This window comes from Trichoderma gamsii (genome assembly GCF_001481775.2).
Source record: "Trichoderma gamsii strain T6085 chromosome Unknown Scaffold_20.2, whole genome shotgun sequence".
NCBI lineage: Eukaryota > Fungi > Ascomycota > Sordariomycetes > Hypocreales > Hypocreaceae > Trichoderma > Trichoderma gamsii.
In genome coordinates this window covers 611,107-626,653 of record NW_020171357.1, presented here as the reverse complement: position 1 = coordinate 626,653, position 15,547 = coordinate 611,107, and the positions used below count along the sequence as shown (strand labels likewise).

The 15,547-nt window shown below is 47.5% G+C and overlaps 5 protein-coding genes across 5 annotated transcripts; 3 read left to right on the top strand and 2 right to left on the bottom strand.

Annotated features, from left to right (window-relative positions):
• Positions 1-404: 404 nt before the first annotated feature.
• TGAM01_v206202 (hypothetical protein) lies at positions 405-3,862 on the top strand (the record flags this gene model as incomplete). The annotated part of the gene is made up of 2 exons (XM_018802546.1): positions 405-2,798; positions 2,891-3,862. 2 exons carry the CDS (start codon positions 405-407, stop codon positions 3,860-3,862), a joined length of 3,366 nt encoding a protein of 1,121 aa, XP_018664053.1.
• Positions 3,863-4,548: 686 nt separating this feature from the next.
• On the top strand, positions 4,549-6,261 carry TGAM01_v206201 (heterokaryon incompatibility protein; the record flags this gene model as incomplete). Its single annotated transcript, XM_018802547.1, has 1 exon — positions 4,549-6,261. The coding sequence occupies one exon, from the start codon at positions 4,549-4,551 to the stop codon at positions 6,259-6,261; it is 1,713 nt and encodes a 570-aa protein (XP_018664054.1).
• Positions 6,262-6,417: 156 nt separating this feature from the next.
• TGAM01_v206200 (guanine deaminase) lies at positions 6,418-7,821 on the bottom strand (the record flags this gene model as incomplete). Its single annotated transcript, XM_018802548.1, has 1 exon — positions 6,418-7,821. The coding sequence occupies one exon, from the start codon at positions 7,819-7,821 to the stop codon at positions 6,418-6,420; it is 1,404 nt and encodes a 467-aa protein (XP_018664055.1).
• A 1,339-nt stretch (positions 7,822-9,160) lies between these two features.
• Positions 9,161-10,962, bottom strand: TGAM01_v206199 (hypothetical protein; the record flags this gene model as incomplete). The annotated part of the gene is made up of 5 exons (XM_024549819.1): positions 9,161-10,095; positions 10,154-10,239; positions 10,448-10,625; positions 10,678-10,827; positions 10,890-10,962. The coding sequence occupies 5 exons, from the start codon at positions 10,960-10,962 to the stop codon at positions 9,161-9,163; spliced, it is 1,422 nt and encodes a 473-aa protein (XP_024405481.1).
• A 1,510-nt stretch (positions 10,963-12,472) lies between these two features.
• On the top strand, positions 12,473-15,013 carry TGAM01_v206198 (pfs domain-containing protein; the record flags this gene model as incomplete). The annotated part of the gene is made up of 3 exons (XM_024549818.1): positions 12,473-12,486; positions 12,551-12,903; positions 12,957-15,013. 3 exons carry the CDS (start codon positions 12,473-12,475, stop codon positions 15,011-15,013), a joined length of 2,424 nt encoding a protein of 807 aa, XP_024405480.1.
• Positions 15,014-15,547: the final 534 nt, after the last annotated feature.

The following is a 15,547-nucleotide window of genomic DNA, read 5'->3' as shown; positions in this document are numbered from 1 at the left end:
AAGATGCTTACTTTCATCAATGCTTAAGCATACATCTCGTTATCTTACAATGGTATATCAGAAAGGCCTGCTAGGACAAGAAGTATATGTAGGTATCAGCCCTAAGAACGGTCATCAAAAGACACTGCGTTGACTCAAGTTACAGATACGTTTTACATTGTATCAAAATCATAAAGAATAGAGCACGGGTATAAGAGTTGCGATAACCAAGGGATCTTAGCCCATGACACACGCCAAGGAACTCAGGTTTCACCGTGCAACAAACAAACGTCTTCTCCTCTTTCTCCTCTTCATGCGTAAATAGCGGATATTTTCCTCAACCTATCCCCACATCACCATATATCCATCAATGAATCATTTGACATAAAAAGAAATACATATATCTAGCCAAACCTAACTGCACAATGACTACGCTCCAGTCCTTAGAGAAAGCACTTAGACAAGCAGCCACCGCACCATCGTCCAGGGAACAGCCGTTATCAGACGCCCAGTACAGCACTGGTCTCAACTTTTTCACTACAGGCTCTGGATGGGCAGCTTACCAAAAGTTCATCATTCCTCAGCTATCCAAAGTTTTAGCTCCGCTCTTCAAGTCGCGCAGCCGTGTCTCGGTGCTGGAGATTGGACCTGGTCCAAAGAGTGTGCTTGCATATCTGCCTCGTCAGCTCAGGCAGAAAATTAAGAGATATGTTGCACACGAGCCGAATAGATTGTTTGCCACAAATTTACAAGAATGGCTTTCCTTTAGTGCAGAAGGGGGACCTCCGCTGCCGTGTCTGGAGAGTCTTTCAGACATTCGACGAGTACCATTCGTTCCTGGGAACGATACAAACATGAATGCCATAACGAATGATGGCGACGAGAAATTCGACGTCATCTTGTTCTGCCATAGTCTGTACGACATGAAGCCTGAACGTAAGTTCATCGAGCGAGCACTGGAAATGCTTGTTGAGCAGCCAGGCGATGGATTGGTGATTGTCTTCCATCAAGCTGGCGTCCTGAACTTTGATGGCTTGATATGCCATCGGACGGCTTCATTCCCTACTGGAGAGGTCCTTATTGCAGACGAAGACAAAACATTGGACTCTTTCGCCCCTTTCATCGCGGGCTTTATCATGAAAGATGTTGGAGAGGACATTGCAGTGCGGAAAAAGTGGCGAGAAGTGTGTCGCGCCCTGGGTCGCCGCAAAGAAGGCCATCCATATCATCTGCAGTTCAGCGCGCCCGAGATCATGGTGGCCTTTACTCGACATGCCACCGCGTTGCCGGACTTGGCAGCGGATTTGCCGTTGATGAAAGGAGAAAGGACAGTTAAGAACAGGGAGGTACGTCTTCACCGTCCTGCTGCTATAGCCAGGCCAAGCGAGATACGGCATGTCCAGCAGTGTGTTCGATGGGCCTTGAAGCATGGAGCGAGTCTAACTGTCGTTAGCGGAGGCCATAGCGGCCACTGTCTCTGGCCTGAGGTCGTCGCGGTCGATATGGAAGCCTTTAACCAAGTACACATTGTCACGGTTGGGGACTCTGGATCCAGCTCAGGTTCTTGGGTCGTTGCCGAGGCTGGTTGCAAGACTGGGAACATCATTCGCAAGGCTATGGAAGAAGGTCTGACAGTACCTTTGGGTTCTCGTCCAAGTGTAGGAGCAGGATTATGGCTTCAAGGAGGCATCGGACATTTGGCTCGACAGTATGGACTCGCGAGTGACGCTATTGTCGGCGCTGTGGTAGTTAGCCTGGACTCCGGAAAGGTCTTGTGCATTGGTCAAGTACCAAGTCAACATTGTCCGGTAGATGCTGTGCGTCCGGATAATGAATCTGACCTGTTATGGGCGATCAAAGGAGCCGGAACTAACTTCGGTATCGTCATTAGCGTTACCTTTCAAGCTTTCACTGCTGCGACTTATACGGTGCGAAACTGGGATGTACCACTAAGTGAAGGTGATAACCTCGAGCCGCAGAAATGGCTCAAACAGCTCAATGAAGTTGCTAAGAAATTACCCAAAATCTGTTCTACAGACGCGTATCTGTACTGGGAGGCTGACCAGTTGCATCTTGGCGTGAGTATGTATGAGTCCCATACCATCAACCTCAACGTTGAAACTCCTACATGTATGCTATTAGATGAAGTTTTTGGACCTCAAGATAACTTCCAGGTTGTGGATGGGGTTGGTCTATTCGATACCGAGATGTACATGTCTGGGATGCATGGCGGACACGGTGGCGGCAAGACATCTTCGTTCAAACGATGCCTGTTCATAAAGAATATCGGAGGAGCCGACGTCGCCAATGTCTTAATAGAGGCTGTGGAGACTCGTCCCTCAGCACTCAGCTATCTCCATCTTATCCACGGTGGCGGAACAGTCGCCAACATTGCTGCTAATGCCACTGCTTTCGGCTGGCGAGACTGGGACTTTGCCTGTGTCGTCACTGGAGTCTGGCTCCGCGACCAAGATGGGACTGATATTGCTCAAGCTGCTGTGAAGTGGGTTTATGCCGTTGCTGAGAAGTTGCTGCCCGTAAGCAGCGGAGTTTATGGGGCCGACCTGGGACCAGATCCAAGAGATGCCGCTCTAGCAGCCAAGGCATTTGGACCAAACTTGCCACGGCTGGCTCGTCTCAAACATGACTTGGATCCTCATAATGTGCTGGCTTCTGCCTTTCCACTCCCGAAGAGCCCAATGAAGCCGAAGCTCATCGTTCTTGTCACAGGCGAAAGCTACGCGGGTAAAGACTATTGTGCCAATATTTGGGCTTCTGTACTCTCCAAGGATGCTGATAGAAACATCAAGGCGCGGGCAGTCAGCATTAGCGATGAGACGAAGCGAGAATACTAGCTGCCACTGGAGCTGATCTAAAGGCCTTGCTAAACAATCGTGCATACAAAGAACAGCACCGGCCAGCATTGACAGAGTTCTTTCAGGAACAGGTGCGGCAGCGAGCAAAGTTGCCAGAGGAACATTTCAAGAATGCAGTCTATGGCGCTGCAGATGTGGATGTTTTACTGATCACTGGGATGAGAGATGGGGCGCCAGTTGCTACTTTCTCACAACTGGTTCCAGACAGTAGGCTTCTCGATGTTCGCGTCGAGGTCAGCAAAGAGACAAAGAGGGCTCGTCGAGGTTTTCACTGCGATGACGATAGTAATCTTAATACTGGACGCCATCAAGATTTTGAAGAATTGGCGAAAGAATTAGACTACTGCCCCGGCCTCATATTTGACAATACTGCAGCTGGGGATGAAGCAGCAGTGATTTTTGCCAAACAACACTTGCTTCCCTTACTTCATAAGGATATGCAGCGCTTGGCCGACATGGTTCGTCCAATACCCGACTTTCCACGCCAGGGCATCGAGTTCCAGCACGTTCTTGATATCTCTCAGCAGCCAGGTGGTTTGGCCTTATGCTCCTCTCTACTGCAAACCCACTGTAATGGTGACTGGGCCAAAGTCGATGCCATAGCATGCTGCGAGGCTGGAGGCTTTGTCTTTGCGTCAGGCTTGTCTGTACGAGTTGATGTGCCCTTGTTGCTGATTCGCGAGCATGGCAAGCTTCCGCCACCTACTGTCTCCGTCAGCAAGTGCCCGTCGCATATCTCATCGCATTGTCCAGGAGAGAAGAAGATTGCGATGGACCGGGATATGGTTACCAAAGGGGCTTCGGTGGTGGTTATTAATGATGTACTTGCTACAGGGGAGATACTTTGCGCTGTGGTGCAGTTATTACTTGAAAGCGGTATCAATCTTCAAGACATAAGTGTCATGGTTGTGGCCGAGTTTCCTACTCATGGTGGGCGCCAGCTACTGCACAAACGCGGTTTTGGCAGAGTCAGTGTTCACAGCCTTTTAATCTTTGGTGGTCTCTAAGAATACCTGAACTCATTTCAATATGTATTTTTGGTTCAGAGACTTGTGCGCAGGTTGGAACGGTACAGATTGACTACACTGGAAGAGAGAACAATGATGGCGCCGAGAGACGGTGCTGATATACACGCCGCCGTATCTTTGCAATATTTTATGTCTCGATATACTCAATATCCCTATTATTAAGAAAAAAAAATTTTTTATCAGCTTCTTTGTGAATAATTCTGCTATGTGAAGCCTACTAGGTAGTATCTGTAGTCTATGTGTAGGTAGAGAGAATGTGTATATAAGGGTGTGAAGACAAACACAGCGTTGCATATTAGTTCATGTAATATCAAACACCAGAGCAAGCTCTAGAAGTATCCCCACCGTTGATCGCAGCGATGCATGCATGCTATACAATGCCCTTTTGTTCTGTCGATTGAGAATAAATGAGGCATGGGTATTTCCTTTCTGAAATTCATCTTGACTAGTTCAGCAGTCTTCATTCTTTTGCTCGTTTCATTACGTCGGCACAAACAGCGGTACATGTATCCGTCAATGCATGCTAACAGTACTAGTGTGCCCCAGCCAGGGTTGTGTCACCGCTATATATATCAGCCGCAAATCGCTCAGTTCAAGTTGTTAGATCTATGTGTCCATCAATTAAGTTTTATTGGCAAAATATTTGCCTGTATACCCTTATCAAGATGCGTCTGCTCAGCACAAAGACTCTTGAATTCTGCGACTTCCTAGGGACAAATATCCCGCGTTACGCCATTCTGTCGCACCGATGGGAACGCGATGAGATGTCCTACCAAGACATGATGAAAGAAATGGAGCGTAACAACAACTCATGGCCTGGTCCAACAGAGGTTTTGCAGAAACAAGGTTATCGCAAAATCAGCGAGTTTCGTCGCCTGGCTTTGCAAGATGGATATGAATACATCTGGGCAGACACATCTTGCATTGACAAAACCAGCAGTTCTGAACTCCAGGAGGCCATCAACTCCATGTACCAGTGGTATTGGGATTCCGACGTCTGCTACGCCTATCTTTCTGACGTGTCTGTTCCAACTGATCGCACCGACTCAGATGGCAGATTCCTCTTCAAGTCCTCAGACCTTGAGTCGTTCCAGAGGTCGCAGTGGTTCACCCGTGGCTGGACGCTTCAAGAGCTACTAGCTCCACGAGCTCTAATATTCGTTGATCGGAACTGGCAAAAGTTCGGCACAGCCTATGACTTGGAAAAGTTTATCGAAACAGCTACAAGTATTCAAGTTCGAAGACATGTGCACCAGGGCCGTAAGAGGTCAGAGGCTCTTCAAGTCGGACAGTGCATGGCTTGGGCCGCAACCCGGTCGACAACTAGAATTGAAGACCGCGCCTACTCGCTGCTAGGACTCTTCGATGTTAATCTGCCCATGATGTATGGTGAAGGGGGGCGATCATTTCAACGTCTGCAAGAAGAGATACTCAGAAGTTATGAAGACGCATCTATACTAGCATGGAGTCATGCAGATGCGGATACTGGGTTCGCACCGAATGGTTTGGCTCCATCGCCAGATCATTTCCGCCAGTATCCCAGATTGATAGACAGAATGAGCAATAGTAACTTCGAATTTGCTACAATCAATCCCACGTTGACACGCCGAGGCGTCCAAGTTACACTGAGTATCCATATCGATGAACATGACTTGGCGCTCGGTTATGCTTTTCTACTAAACTCTGACCGTCCTTTTTCCAACATGTTGGTTCTTCCTTTACTGCTCACCAAAGCTACATCAAAACTGGGCGAAGATTTAGAAGCCGTTAGACTCTCAGACCCCCTTTGGGTCGCACAGAGGTTTGTCGGCCCCGGTGATAGGAGGCTGGTCTGTTTGCTCAGACAAGCGCAAACTGCAGACATGAGTCGTTGTCGCGACGGATTCAGCCTTTCTTCAGCAGTATGGGAAAACTATACAACGACATTGGCGTATCCACCACAAGCAAGAACCGAGAGTCGGCATTTTCCAGTCGTTTTTGGCGGAGTCACTGGAGACATGGAAGGGTTTCCGCTGCTGAAGAAGGAGCATGTTTTTGCCATAGAACTAACGATCCGAGGCAATGCGTCAGAAAGATTTGTTGTGCTGGTGGATTACAACATAGACTATTTTGGGACAGCCAAACTAAATGCTGTTAGAGTTATTATCCCGGGGAGGGAGATGGATTTGGCAGATTTGGCAGACTTGGCTCGCTCTCGAGGAAAACGATACCGTGATCGGGAGCTCTTTGATCAAGATGGCAACGCGATTCCAGCAGATGAGATTATCGAAATTCGCAAGTTCTCCAGTTATTGGGTTCAAGACGAGGATGAAGAGCTTACCAAGCCGCCAGTTGAGGCGCTGAAACAGCTTTGCATTATAGAAGACATAGAGTCTTGACATTATGGGGACGCCTAGAGTCGCGGTAGGATAAATTGAATATCAAATAATTAGAGCATAACCTGCCTCTTAAGCGGCAGTTAAATTTGGTCTAGAGTATCAAAGTTGCTCTCTCATCCAAGCCTGTTCAATTCTTTAACCAATCAACAGCCCAAGTCACTCACCGTGAACCAACCTTCCCTTAACATAGACGTTCACAATGTTCCTATCGTCTCCCGTCATGATAAATTTCTCCAGCATCCTCAGTGGCGAGTCATCTTCATCCAACGGCACATTCACCCCGCTCCTCTCATCCCGCAAATCAATCACCAAAGCATCAAATTCCTTTCCAAGCGCGAATTCGCCAACCTTGTGATCAAGGCCGACAACTTTGGCGCCTCCTTGGGTAGCCATGTAAAAAATCTCTTCCAAGCTCAGAGCTTCTCTGCCCCCTCCTTTGCCACCGCCGATGCCTATCTCTTTCGCTTGTTCAAATGTTGGATACAGCGCATCCCTCGCATACGACGTGATGAGAGCATGTCTCATCGCATTCAACATGCTTGAGCTGTAGCCGCCTCCCGAATCTGTTCCCAGGCCGACGTTGATACCCCGTCTGAGAAATTCTTTTACAGGAGCAGCCATGAAACCTCCTCCTACAGTCATGTTTGCCGTAGGACAATGCGCGACGCCGCACTTCAAATCATGAAGCTCTTGGATCTCGTACTCTGTCATGATGGTACAGTGAGCGAGGATAGTGTTCGGTGTAAGAAGTCCAAATGAAGAGTATAAGTCAGCTTCGTTGTTAAACTCCGGAAAGAGAGACAACGTGGCATCAATTTCCTGCTGTGCTTCATTGAAATGAGTCTGTATCGCTAGGGAAGGGTCATCGCGGGCCATGTTGCCAAGAGACTGTAACAATTCTGCTGTGCACGATATCGCGAAGCGAGGTGTCAAGACAGGCTTAAGGAGAGTGCTCTTCGGATCAATGGTTCGAATATGCTGAATGCATGATTTCGTCGCAGAAATAGACTCTTCAGCAGAGGTTTCGCAGTAGAAGAATGGCGAGTTGCGATTCATGTTGCATTTTCCGATCAAAGCCCTTTGGCCTTTCCCAAGACACGTTGATGCCAAAACATTCGTCGCTTCCCCGTGCAAAGAGCCATAGTAAGACGCCGTCGTAACGCCCTGTCTGAGCATCCCTCGAACGAGCTTCTCATACACCTTTTCCGCATGAGATGCATCCGCAAATTTGGCTTCATTGGGGAAAGTGATGCCATCAAGCCAGTCTAGAATGTGCATTCCCTGGCCCAAACCTCTTTGCATCCACTGAGGAGCATGATTATGCGTATCGACAAAGCCCGGGATAATGAATTGGCCAGGGAGAAGTATAGTTTGACGAGCATGTTCGATGCGTTTCCCAGCGAGGAAATCAGCCACTTGCGAAGTAGGAATATTCTGCTCTATATGTGTGATGATACCAGAAGCAGAAAGGATGATGAGAGTATCTGCAAGGATTTGGACTTGCGTGGGAGAAACAGAGTGGATTAGAATTCCGTGGATGGCTTGGGCGGGTTCATCCATGACGCCGTCTTTTTCTTTCTTTGAAGTTATTTGAAGACTTAATTATGAGACTGGCGAGATTGCGGAAGTGGCAAGATAACGATTATTTAAATGATGTTGCAAGCTGAGAAATGGAGCGCATAGCCTTATTTGCGTAAATGTAGAGATAAGGCTGACGCTGCGGGGTTGACACATGTCGAGGTCTCTCTTCAAGGCGGGGATGACTTGAATACATGAAGCATGTCTTATATTTGAATAGCTCATTACTGTCTACATATGTGAATCTAGCAATTGGCTCATTTGCTTCATAGTCTGTCAATTTGGAAACCAAATGCACAATCAAATTAACTCTATTAGCCATTTCAAGGGGGCATTCAGCTAGATCCACAACTGCTGGTATCTGGAATAACAACCAAGTAAGACAGATAAGAAAAAAAAGTTGCAGCCACCGCGAGTGACAATTTACGAAAAAGAATTAAGACATCATACAGGCGATGAAAATTGCAAAAAGAATGTCCTCGGTGAGGCTCGAACTCACGACCTTCAGATGGCCCAGACTAATGTCTAGATCATATAGATGTATCAATATGAGACTGACGCGCTAGCCAACTGCGCCACGAAGACTCTTTGATGCTTGAGTTTGACGCAAGAAAAGACTATAAGCTTTTTTTCTATTGAATTAGGTGAAATTTCTCCAAGATGAGTCTCAGCTGCTCTTGGGGTTAACGCTCATCCGGCATTTAGCCGTTATAACCTCTTCCTCCCGCGCTCTGTCTTAAACAGTACCTAGTGCACAGCCTATACTTACCAGCGCACTCTGTTTTTAACAGTACTATAGTAATTGCAAGCCTATTATCAAAGTGGCACGCCTTCAACAGAGTTCAACTCGAAACAAGAGACCCTGAGTTTTCCACTACCTATGAGATAGCGCCGAATATACGCCCAAACCTCAAGCCCAAATGCGACATCCTCAATGGGCTGTAAGATATGGGCGGCTTGAGCTAAGCAGGCCAGGATGTGCACGGCAGATGGACTGAGCCATGCGTAGGGCGAGATGGCTATCTAGGTATAAGTACCCCATGGTGTTTACCCGCTATAAGTGTGGATAATTCTACGCGAAGATACATATATAATTGCGGCAAGTGGTGCTGTTTTTATCAATTTTTGGATCCGCCTTAACCTACATCTACTTTAAAAAAGGATTTCTGAATGAAATCGCCATCATGATCATTATTGCCATTTTCGCAACAATGACCTCATAAATTCACTCTGACCCACGTAAAATCTGCCAATTCATCTCACACACACAGATACTATATTTCTTCTAGTATTTCTCTCGTGTAGTGTTCCACATCTTTTCTTAGTCTACTCCAGGCGCATCAGTGGCTTCATCAGACTCTTCTGGTTGAGGTGCAGGTGGGTCGTCTTCTTGATCTTCATTCTCTTCATCTTCATTCTCTTGAAGTGCATTGAAGTTCTTGTTGTGAAACTTAGCCATCATCCGCTGGGCGCTTTCTCTGGCAACAACGGCATCACCATGGCTCTTCTCGCAGCCTTCCAGGGCCACTTGGAGATCGCTCACAACTGCTTTAGCTGCTTCAATATCCCCAATCGCCGCTAGGGATTTAGCATCGATTGTGAGTTTACTAACGCAATCAGTCGAGTCCCTTACGGCCCTAGCTGCCGCCGTAGCTTTCTGTGCATCCTCCGTGACTCTTATCGCGAAATTTGATGTAAGCTCAGCCGCTTCATCATAGCGTATCTTCCCTTCAGGTGATTGCCTCGCTGCTTCTTCGTGATAGAAGCCTGCAAGTCCGACATAGTGGGAAGACAGGGCATCGCGCATCAATTTTGTTGCCAAGTGGTGAACCTGAAGCTCGCATCTCTCTGCCGCTGCGGCTTCATCCCTGGCCCAAGTCAAAAGCGACGAGGCACGTATCTTGGCCTTCTCAGCGTTGTCGGTGATCTCAGCTGCGACCTCTCGATGATGCTCCCGTACATACTGCCACGTTACGCAGAGAGAACTCCCAAGAAGCCACCACCCGGTCCACGGGTGAAAAGCGAGCCACAAGAGGGGGAAATGAGACCATGAGGGAATCCTTTGACGAAGCTTCACGTAGAGGATTATGTAATTGCGATATCCATATCGCAAAGGGCCAGCTATATTTATCGTAGCGCAGATAGTCCCTGTTAGAGCCAGGATACCAAGGAATATCCATTGCAAATATGGACTGGAGAAAGCCTCAGTAACCCTAAAAGAGGACGCAACAAGCCATGCCGCCGGAATGATAATACCTAAGATAAAGTCAATGACTGTCGTGGTGGATAATATACTACAAGGTAAAAAACATACATTCGACAATGCCAGGCCTATAGCTCGAACTAAGTGTCGGAGAGCCATAATATGTTCCTAGCGCCAAAAGTAGAGCTAGCCAGCAACTATTAGCTTCTTTGCTTTACATAGTATGATGGATGCTACTTACATTGGACATGGGCTGGGTTGCTTATTTTGAAAGGCAAGATAGATTGACCTTGTTCAAGCGGCAAGATGGAATGGCCTCGTAGCAAGAAAAAGCCAAGTAAAATAAACACGAATCCCGAACCTATGTAATGGTTAAAATTGACTCAAGACATTTCTGCACTTAACCTACTACTGCTATAAGCGGCTGCATGTGCGCTATGTTTCACTGTCGATTGAAAGAACAACAAAAATAAAAAGGCAATGAGTATCCAATTCTGCTCCCCATCTATGAACTTGGCTGGTAGAAGATTTGTCGTGAGGGTAGGTTCAAAGAGAAGTGGGACAGCGGCGATAATAACGGCCCCTATTGCTATGTTAATATAGGGTATCAAAAGATATTGCGCGCGGTTACTTACAATAATGTTTCCCTTCACATAATAGCTCTTGTCGGAAAAGAGAGTAGTCTTTCAGCACAAATAGTACAGCCGCTATGAAAATAGCAGGAAAAGAATATGTTGATTCAAGCGGGGGAAGGAAAGTTAGACCCAACAACACAGCACCAAGGGCTTAAGAGACCACATAGTCAATTCTCTGGCATTCAAAGTATAACAATATAGAGATAGCTTACAGAGGTTATTCGGTATAGCGGTGTCTGCATGGCATCTTGGACAGTCAGGATCGGCGCAAGGTTCTATTGCCATGGTTGCTAAGCAATAGCGCTGGCCAGCTAAGGGTTATTTATGGATGCCTATGGTGCGCGGGCCCAGAGTGAAATTTAGGCCATGTGTGAAATATAAAGTCAAAATGAAAAGCTAGGGTGCAGAGAGGATATTTAACGAAAACTGACCAGAGTTTCTCTATTATTGCCTTGAAATAATAGCTACAGCATGTCGTTCTTTGTTGTAATTTCTTTTGATTTGATAATTATTCGAGGCCAAGCCTTAATGCCCAGCTTGAGCCACACTTCGTTTTATGCTTCCGTCCGCATTAGCGTAGTCGATTGTAACCACACCCCTAGACCTTTTTTTTTAGCTACCATGGTTTGACAACATGAACACATGCTGTGGACATATCCCCATAATCTCAATGATTGCGAGGCTCAATTACAAATGCTACCTAGCTACCAGAAGCCTGAACTCACCCCCCTTCGCGTGCGCGATCCAAGGGCGTAACTAATACTACTTTGCTTTTTCCCACAGAAAGGCGCAGCCCGAAGGGACTTTTGGGTAGGTCCTCCATCTTCTAACTTGAACCAACCAATGGCATCTTTCGCCAGTTACTGCAATGATACATAGCCCCAGTATTTTCTATCATATTTCAAAAGAGTGCCTGCGTGGCAATAACGCTAATGCATTGCGGTTTAATTCATTGGAGAGAGTGTCTGTATGTCTCACAAAAAGCATTGCGTTGGGCTTATATATTAACACGTTGCCGAGGAAAAGGTCGCCCTGCTCGGCTAATCAGAATACGTGTTCGGTGGCCATCTCGACTTCGGTGATGATAGAACCAACCATGAATGTACACGTTGTGGCACGGACGTTGGGCGACAATGCATACATCGTTTAGCGTTGGCATAAATGCAATATGCATGTAAGTGTACATATGTAGCATGCAGTGGGACCAATAGGCGCGGCTGCCTCTGGGGGGCTAGTCATTGGAAAGCTGTAAAGCTACCTAAGATCCAGTCCAAGATCTCGTGGAATGCCTAATATCTAGTTCAAGATCTCGTGGAATGTCTGGTAGGCTTTGGCGGTGTAGGCAAAGTCGCTGCCAGTATAAAGCCCTGCCTCTATTAAAGAAGATCAGCCTCTGAAGCCACTAGTACTATCAGGGCCTTTTTGTGTGCTTAAGTGTGGACTATTATATTACATAGGTAGGAAGAAGATTGGGCTGAATATCGCACTTGTGGAAATTCTAGCTGCAGGACTTACTGCTTATAAAGCACTTGTGCTTAGGCTATTTATTGGTTAACAACTATCAAAATCAGAGAGTGTTTGTGAACCAATTCAACCTCATTGATAGCTGAGGCCTTGACCTCTCTAAATCGTCGACGTTGCTATCACATCTAGAGTCCACAAGGCAGCCAAGGTATAGATATAGATAGATAGGTTTGGTTGATTAGGCAGTCGGCCGGGAAAACACCTTTCCATTCACAAAAGCCAACTCTATCACGCTGGGCAATCTCACTCAAGGGTCGCTATTGACCTGAAAATGGCAACTGGAAAGTATGATATTCCTTTACTTCCTGCGCGATAGTAGCCAAGCAATTGCTGATTATGCATAACCAAGAAGAACGTATGATGACTACACTATAGGATGGGTAGCCACTATACCTTTTGGGGTAGCGGCATTTCGGGCGTTGTTGGACGAGGAACACGAGTCGCTTCCACCACAAGATGATCTTGACGGCAACAGCTATGTTCTTGGCCGGATGGGGGCCCATAATGTTGTTTTGGCATTTCCCGGAGAGTCCAAGAGTACCCTTGCTGCCGAAATTGTATCCAATATGGCCTATTCCTTTCCCAAAATTCAGTTGAGATTGATTGTGGGAGTAGGCGGTGGTGCTCCGCAGCCAGAACCCGATCCGAAGGAGGACATTCGACTTGGCGATGTTGTTGTTGGCTTTCCCAATGAAGAAAATAGTAAGCCTGATCGTTTCCATTGCCAAAATAGGTGCATACTAACGGTGAGATAGATTGCGTGGTGCAGTGGGAGAAGAGCACGGGGGAAGAGGGCAGTTTTGTGGCGAAATGTCATCTTAATGGGCCTCCTCCAGTATTCATCGAGGCAATTAAAGCGCTGAAATTAGTCCATGCGGCTGAAAATGGCAACATGCAGCGATACATTGATGAAGCCATCCAGTCAAATTCCCCCGGCATGGAAACCATCAAGTATCCGGGGCTCGAGAAGGATCGATTGTTTAAATCAGGCTACATGCATAAGACCTTGGAGCCAAAGAGTGCGAACAGTTGTGCGGCATGTAATAAGGAGAAAATCATTGAGCGAACACCAAGGGAACCATCGCATGTCATGGTTCATTACGGTCAGATCGCCTCTAGCAACAAAGTGATGAAGGCTTCTAAGAAGCGGGATTCTCTTAGAAAAGAGTGGGGGGTTCTCTGTTTCGAGATGGAGGCGGCCAATCTCACGAATGACTTGCCGTTTCTTCTCATCAGGGGCATTTGTGACTATTCGGACAGCCACAAGGATAATGAATGGCGGCCCTTTGCCTCTCTCACGGCCGCCGCATACGCCAAGGATCTCTTGATGGTGCTTCCGTCGCAGGAGGACGGGGTTATGCCGCCCGCAGCAGGATCTGCTGGGGAGGAATCTCAAGTGGGAAGGGGATTGGGTGAGGAAGAAGTATCTGAATCTAACAGAGGCTCTGAAACCGAGAGGGAAGCTGAGACAGAAAGAGATTCTGGGTCTGGAATGTCAGGAATGAGCGGAGAATCTAGTTCTGAAGGAGAACGGAAAGCCAGAGAGGAATCTAACACGACAGACGCAGGCATCAAAGCTGATGTAGCGCCCAGCTCTGGACGAGAAAAATCTGTGGAGGAACCAGAAGCTGCCAGAGGATCAAAAGCGCTGAAGAAGTCCAAAATGCTAGATACAACTGGAACAACGAAAGAGAATAAGGCGGACAAGTCTGAAATCCCAGGGGATGTTGGACTTGGTGGGGAGTCTAAGACAGAAGGGGGGTCTCAAACGGCTAACAACGCTGGACCCCAAATTGGATCTGGGCCATTGAAGAAATCTAAATCCAAAAAAGGTGGAACTGGGAAGAAACCTGGATCTGTACGAGTACAGGAAGCCGGACAAGAGACTGGATCTGCGACGGAATCTTTGGCTCCCCCCAAGGCACCCCCAAAAGAACCTGGAGCCAAAAAAAAGGCCGGAACCAAATCAAAAGGAGCCTCTAGGGTCACAAGAGAAGATGGCACTCTGGCAAAAGTTGGGACAAAAAAGAAGGCGAGAGATTCAAGCAGTGCTGTGACGACAGGTGGAGAAGCAATAGAAGCCATGACGATTGAGAAGATCGCAGAAGAGATCGAAGCTATGACGATCGAGAAGACTGAAGAAGCGATGGACGCGATGACAGTGGAGATGGCTGGAGAAACGGAAGCCATGACAATTGGGAAGGCTGAAGAAATGATGGAAGCCATGACAATTGGGAAGGCTGGAGAAATGATGGAAGCCATGACAATTGGGAAGATTGGAGAAGCGATGATAGATTCTCCGGCCAAAGGAGAAGCTCTCGTTGGTAGACTGGAACCCAAACAGGAACCCAAGCCCGGAGGTTACGAAACAAAAACAGCGTCCAACATCAAACAACGGGCTGCCATTTCGAGAGGCTCGGAAGCCCCAAGGAAAGCAAGCCTTGCGAGAGCCCAAGCGCAACCGAGACTCCATGAATATAGGGCAAGGTGCTGGACACTAGCAACAATACTTCCTGGTCCCCAATACTCCTCGACCACAGATCTCTCGGCGGCTGTGAGGAGCGGTAACCTATGGCTGCTGAGGATGATACTCCACACGGGCGTTGACCCCAACAAGGCGGAACAACCTGGCGGCCAGAGTGCGCTGCACGAAGCAGCGTACTGGAACCATCCCAATGCAGCCAAGATTATCATGGGGTTTATGGGTACATGTACTATTCATGCAAAGAATCACGAGGGACTGACAGCGATTGATGTGGCAAGGAAGCGGGGCAGTGAGGATGTCGTTAGATTGCTGGAGGCTTATATGTGATCTCGTAGTAATGTCAATTCTTCTTCCACATATAGGAACTGTCTCTGTTTCGCGCTCGCAGCTGCGATTGGCCCGTTAACGACAGGGGCTGTCTGTCTACATGTATGAGGGAGAACTAGGCCCTGTAAGCCAGGACGGAAGACACCCTCCCTTACTTTTGATGCCAGAGACATTTCAAGTGGAACTCTTCAGCTGGCGTACCGTTCAGGCTAGCGTGCGGCTCCTCTAGTGCCCAAGGTGGAGCCTTGGGCCGTTTTCCGAGACATGACTAGATCTCTCTGGGGTGATTACTATCTACATGTATGTTATTATCGTTTCCGCAGCATTGGTTAGCCTACGAAGACGCCTTGCTGTTTTCGTAACTTACATGAAGCTCTTTAAGGCGCCTTGCCGTTTGCCTATGGCAACTATTAGGCATAACTGCAGGTGCTCTAGAACGACCATAAATAGTGGACAAATGCATCCGGCAAGCAGCATGCCTTTACTACATGCAGTCTGTGTCAACTTCTCGTTGGACTCAACTTGATGTCTCGC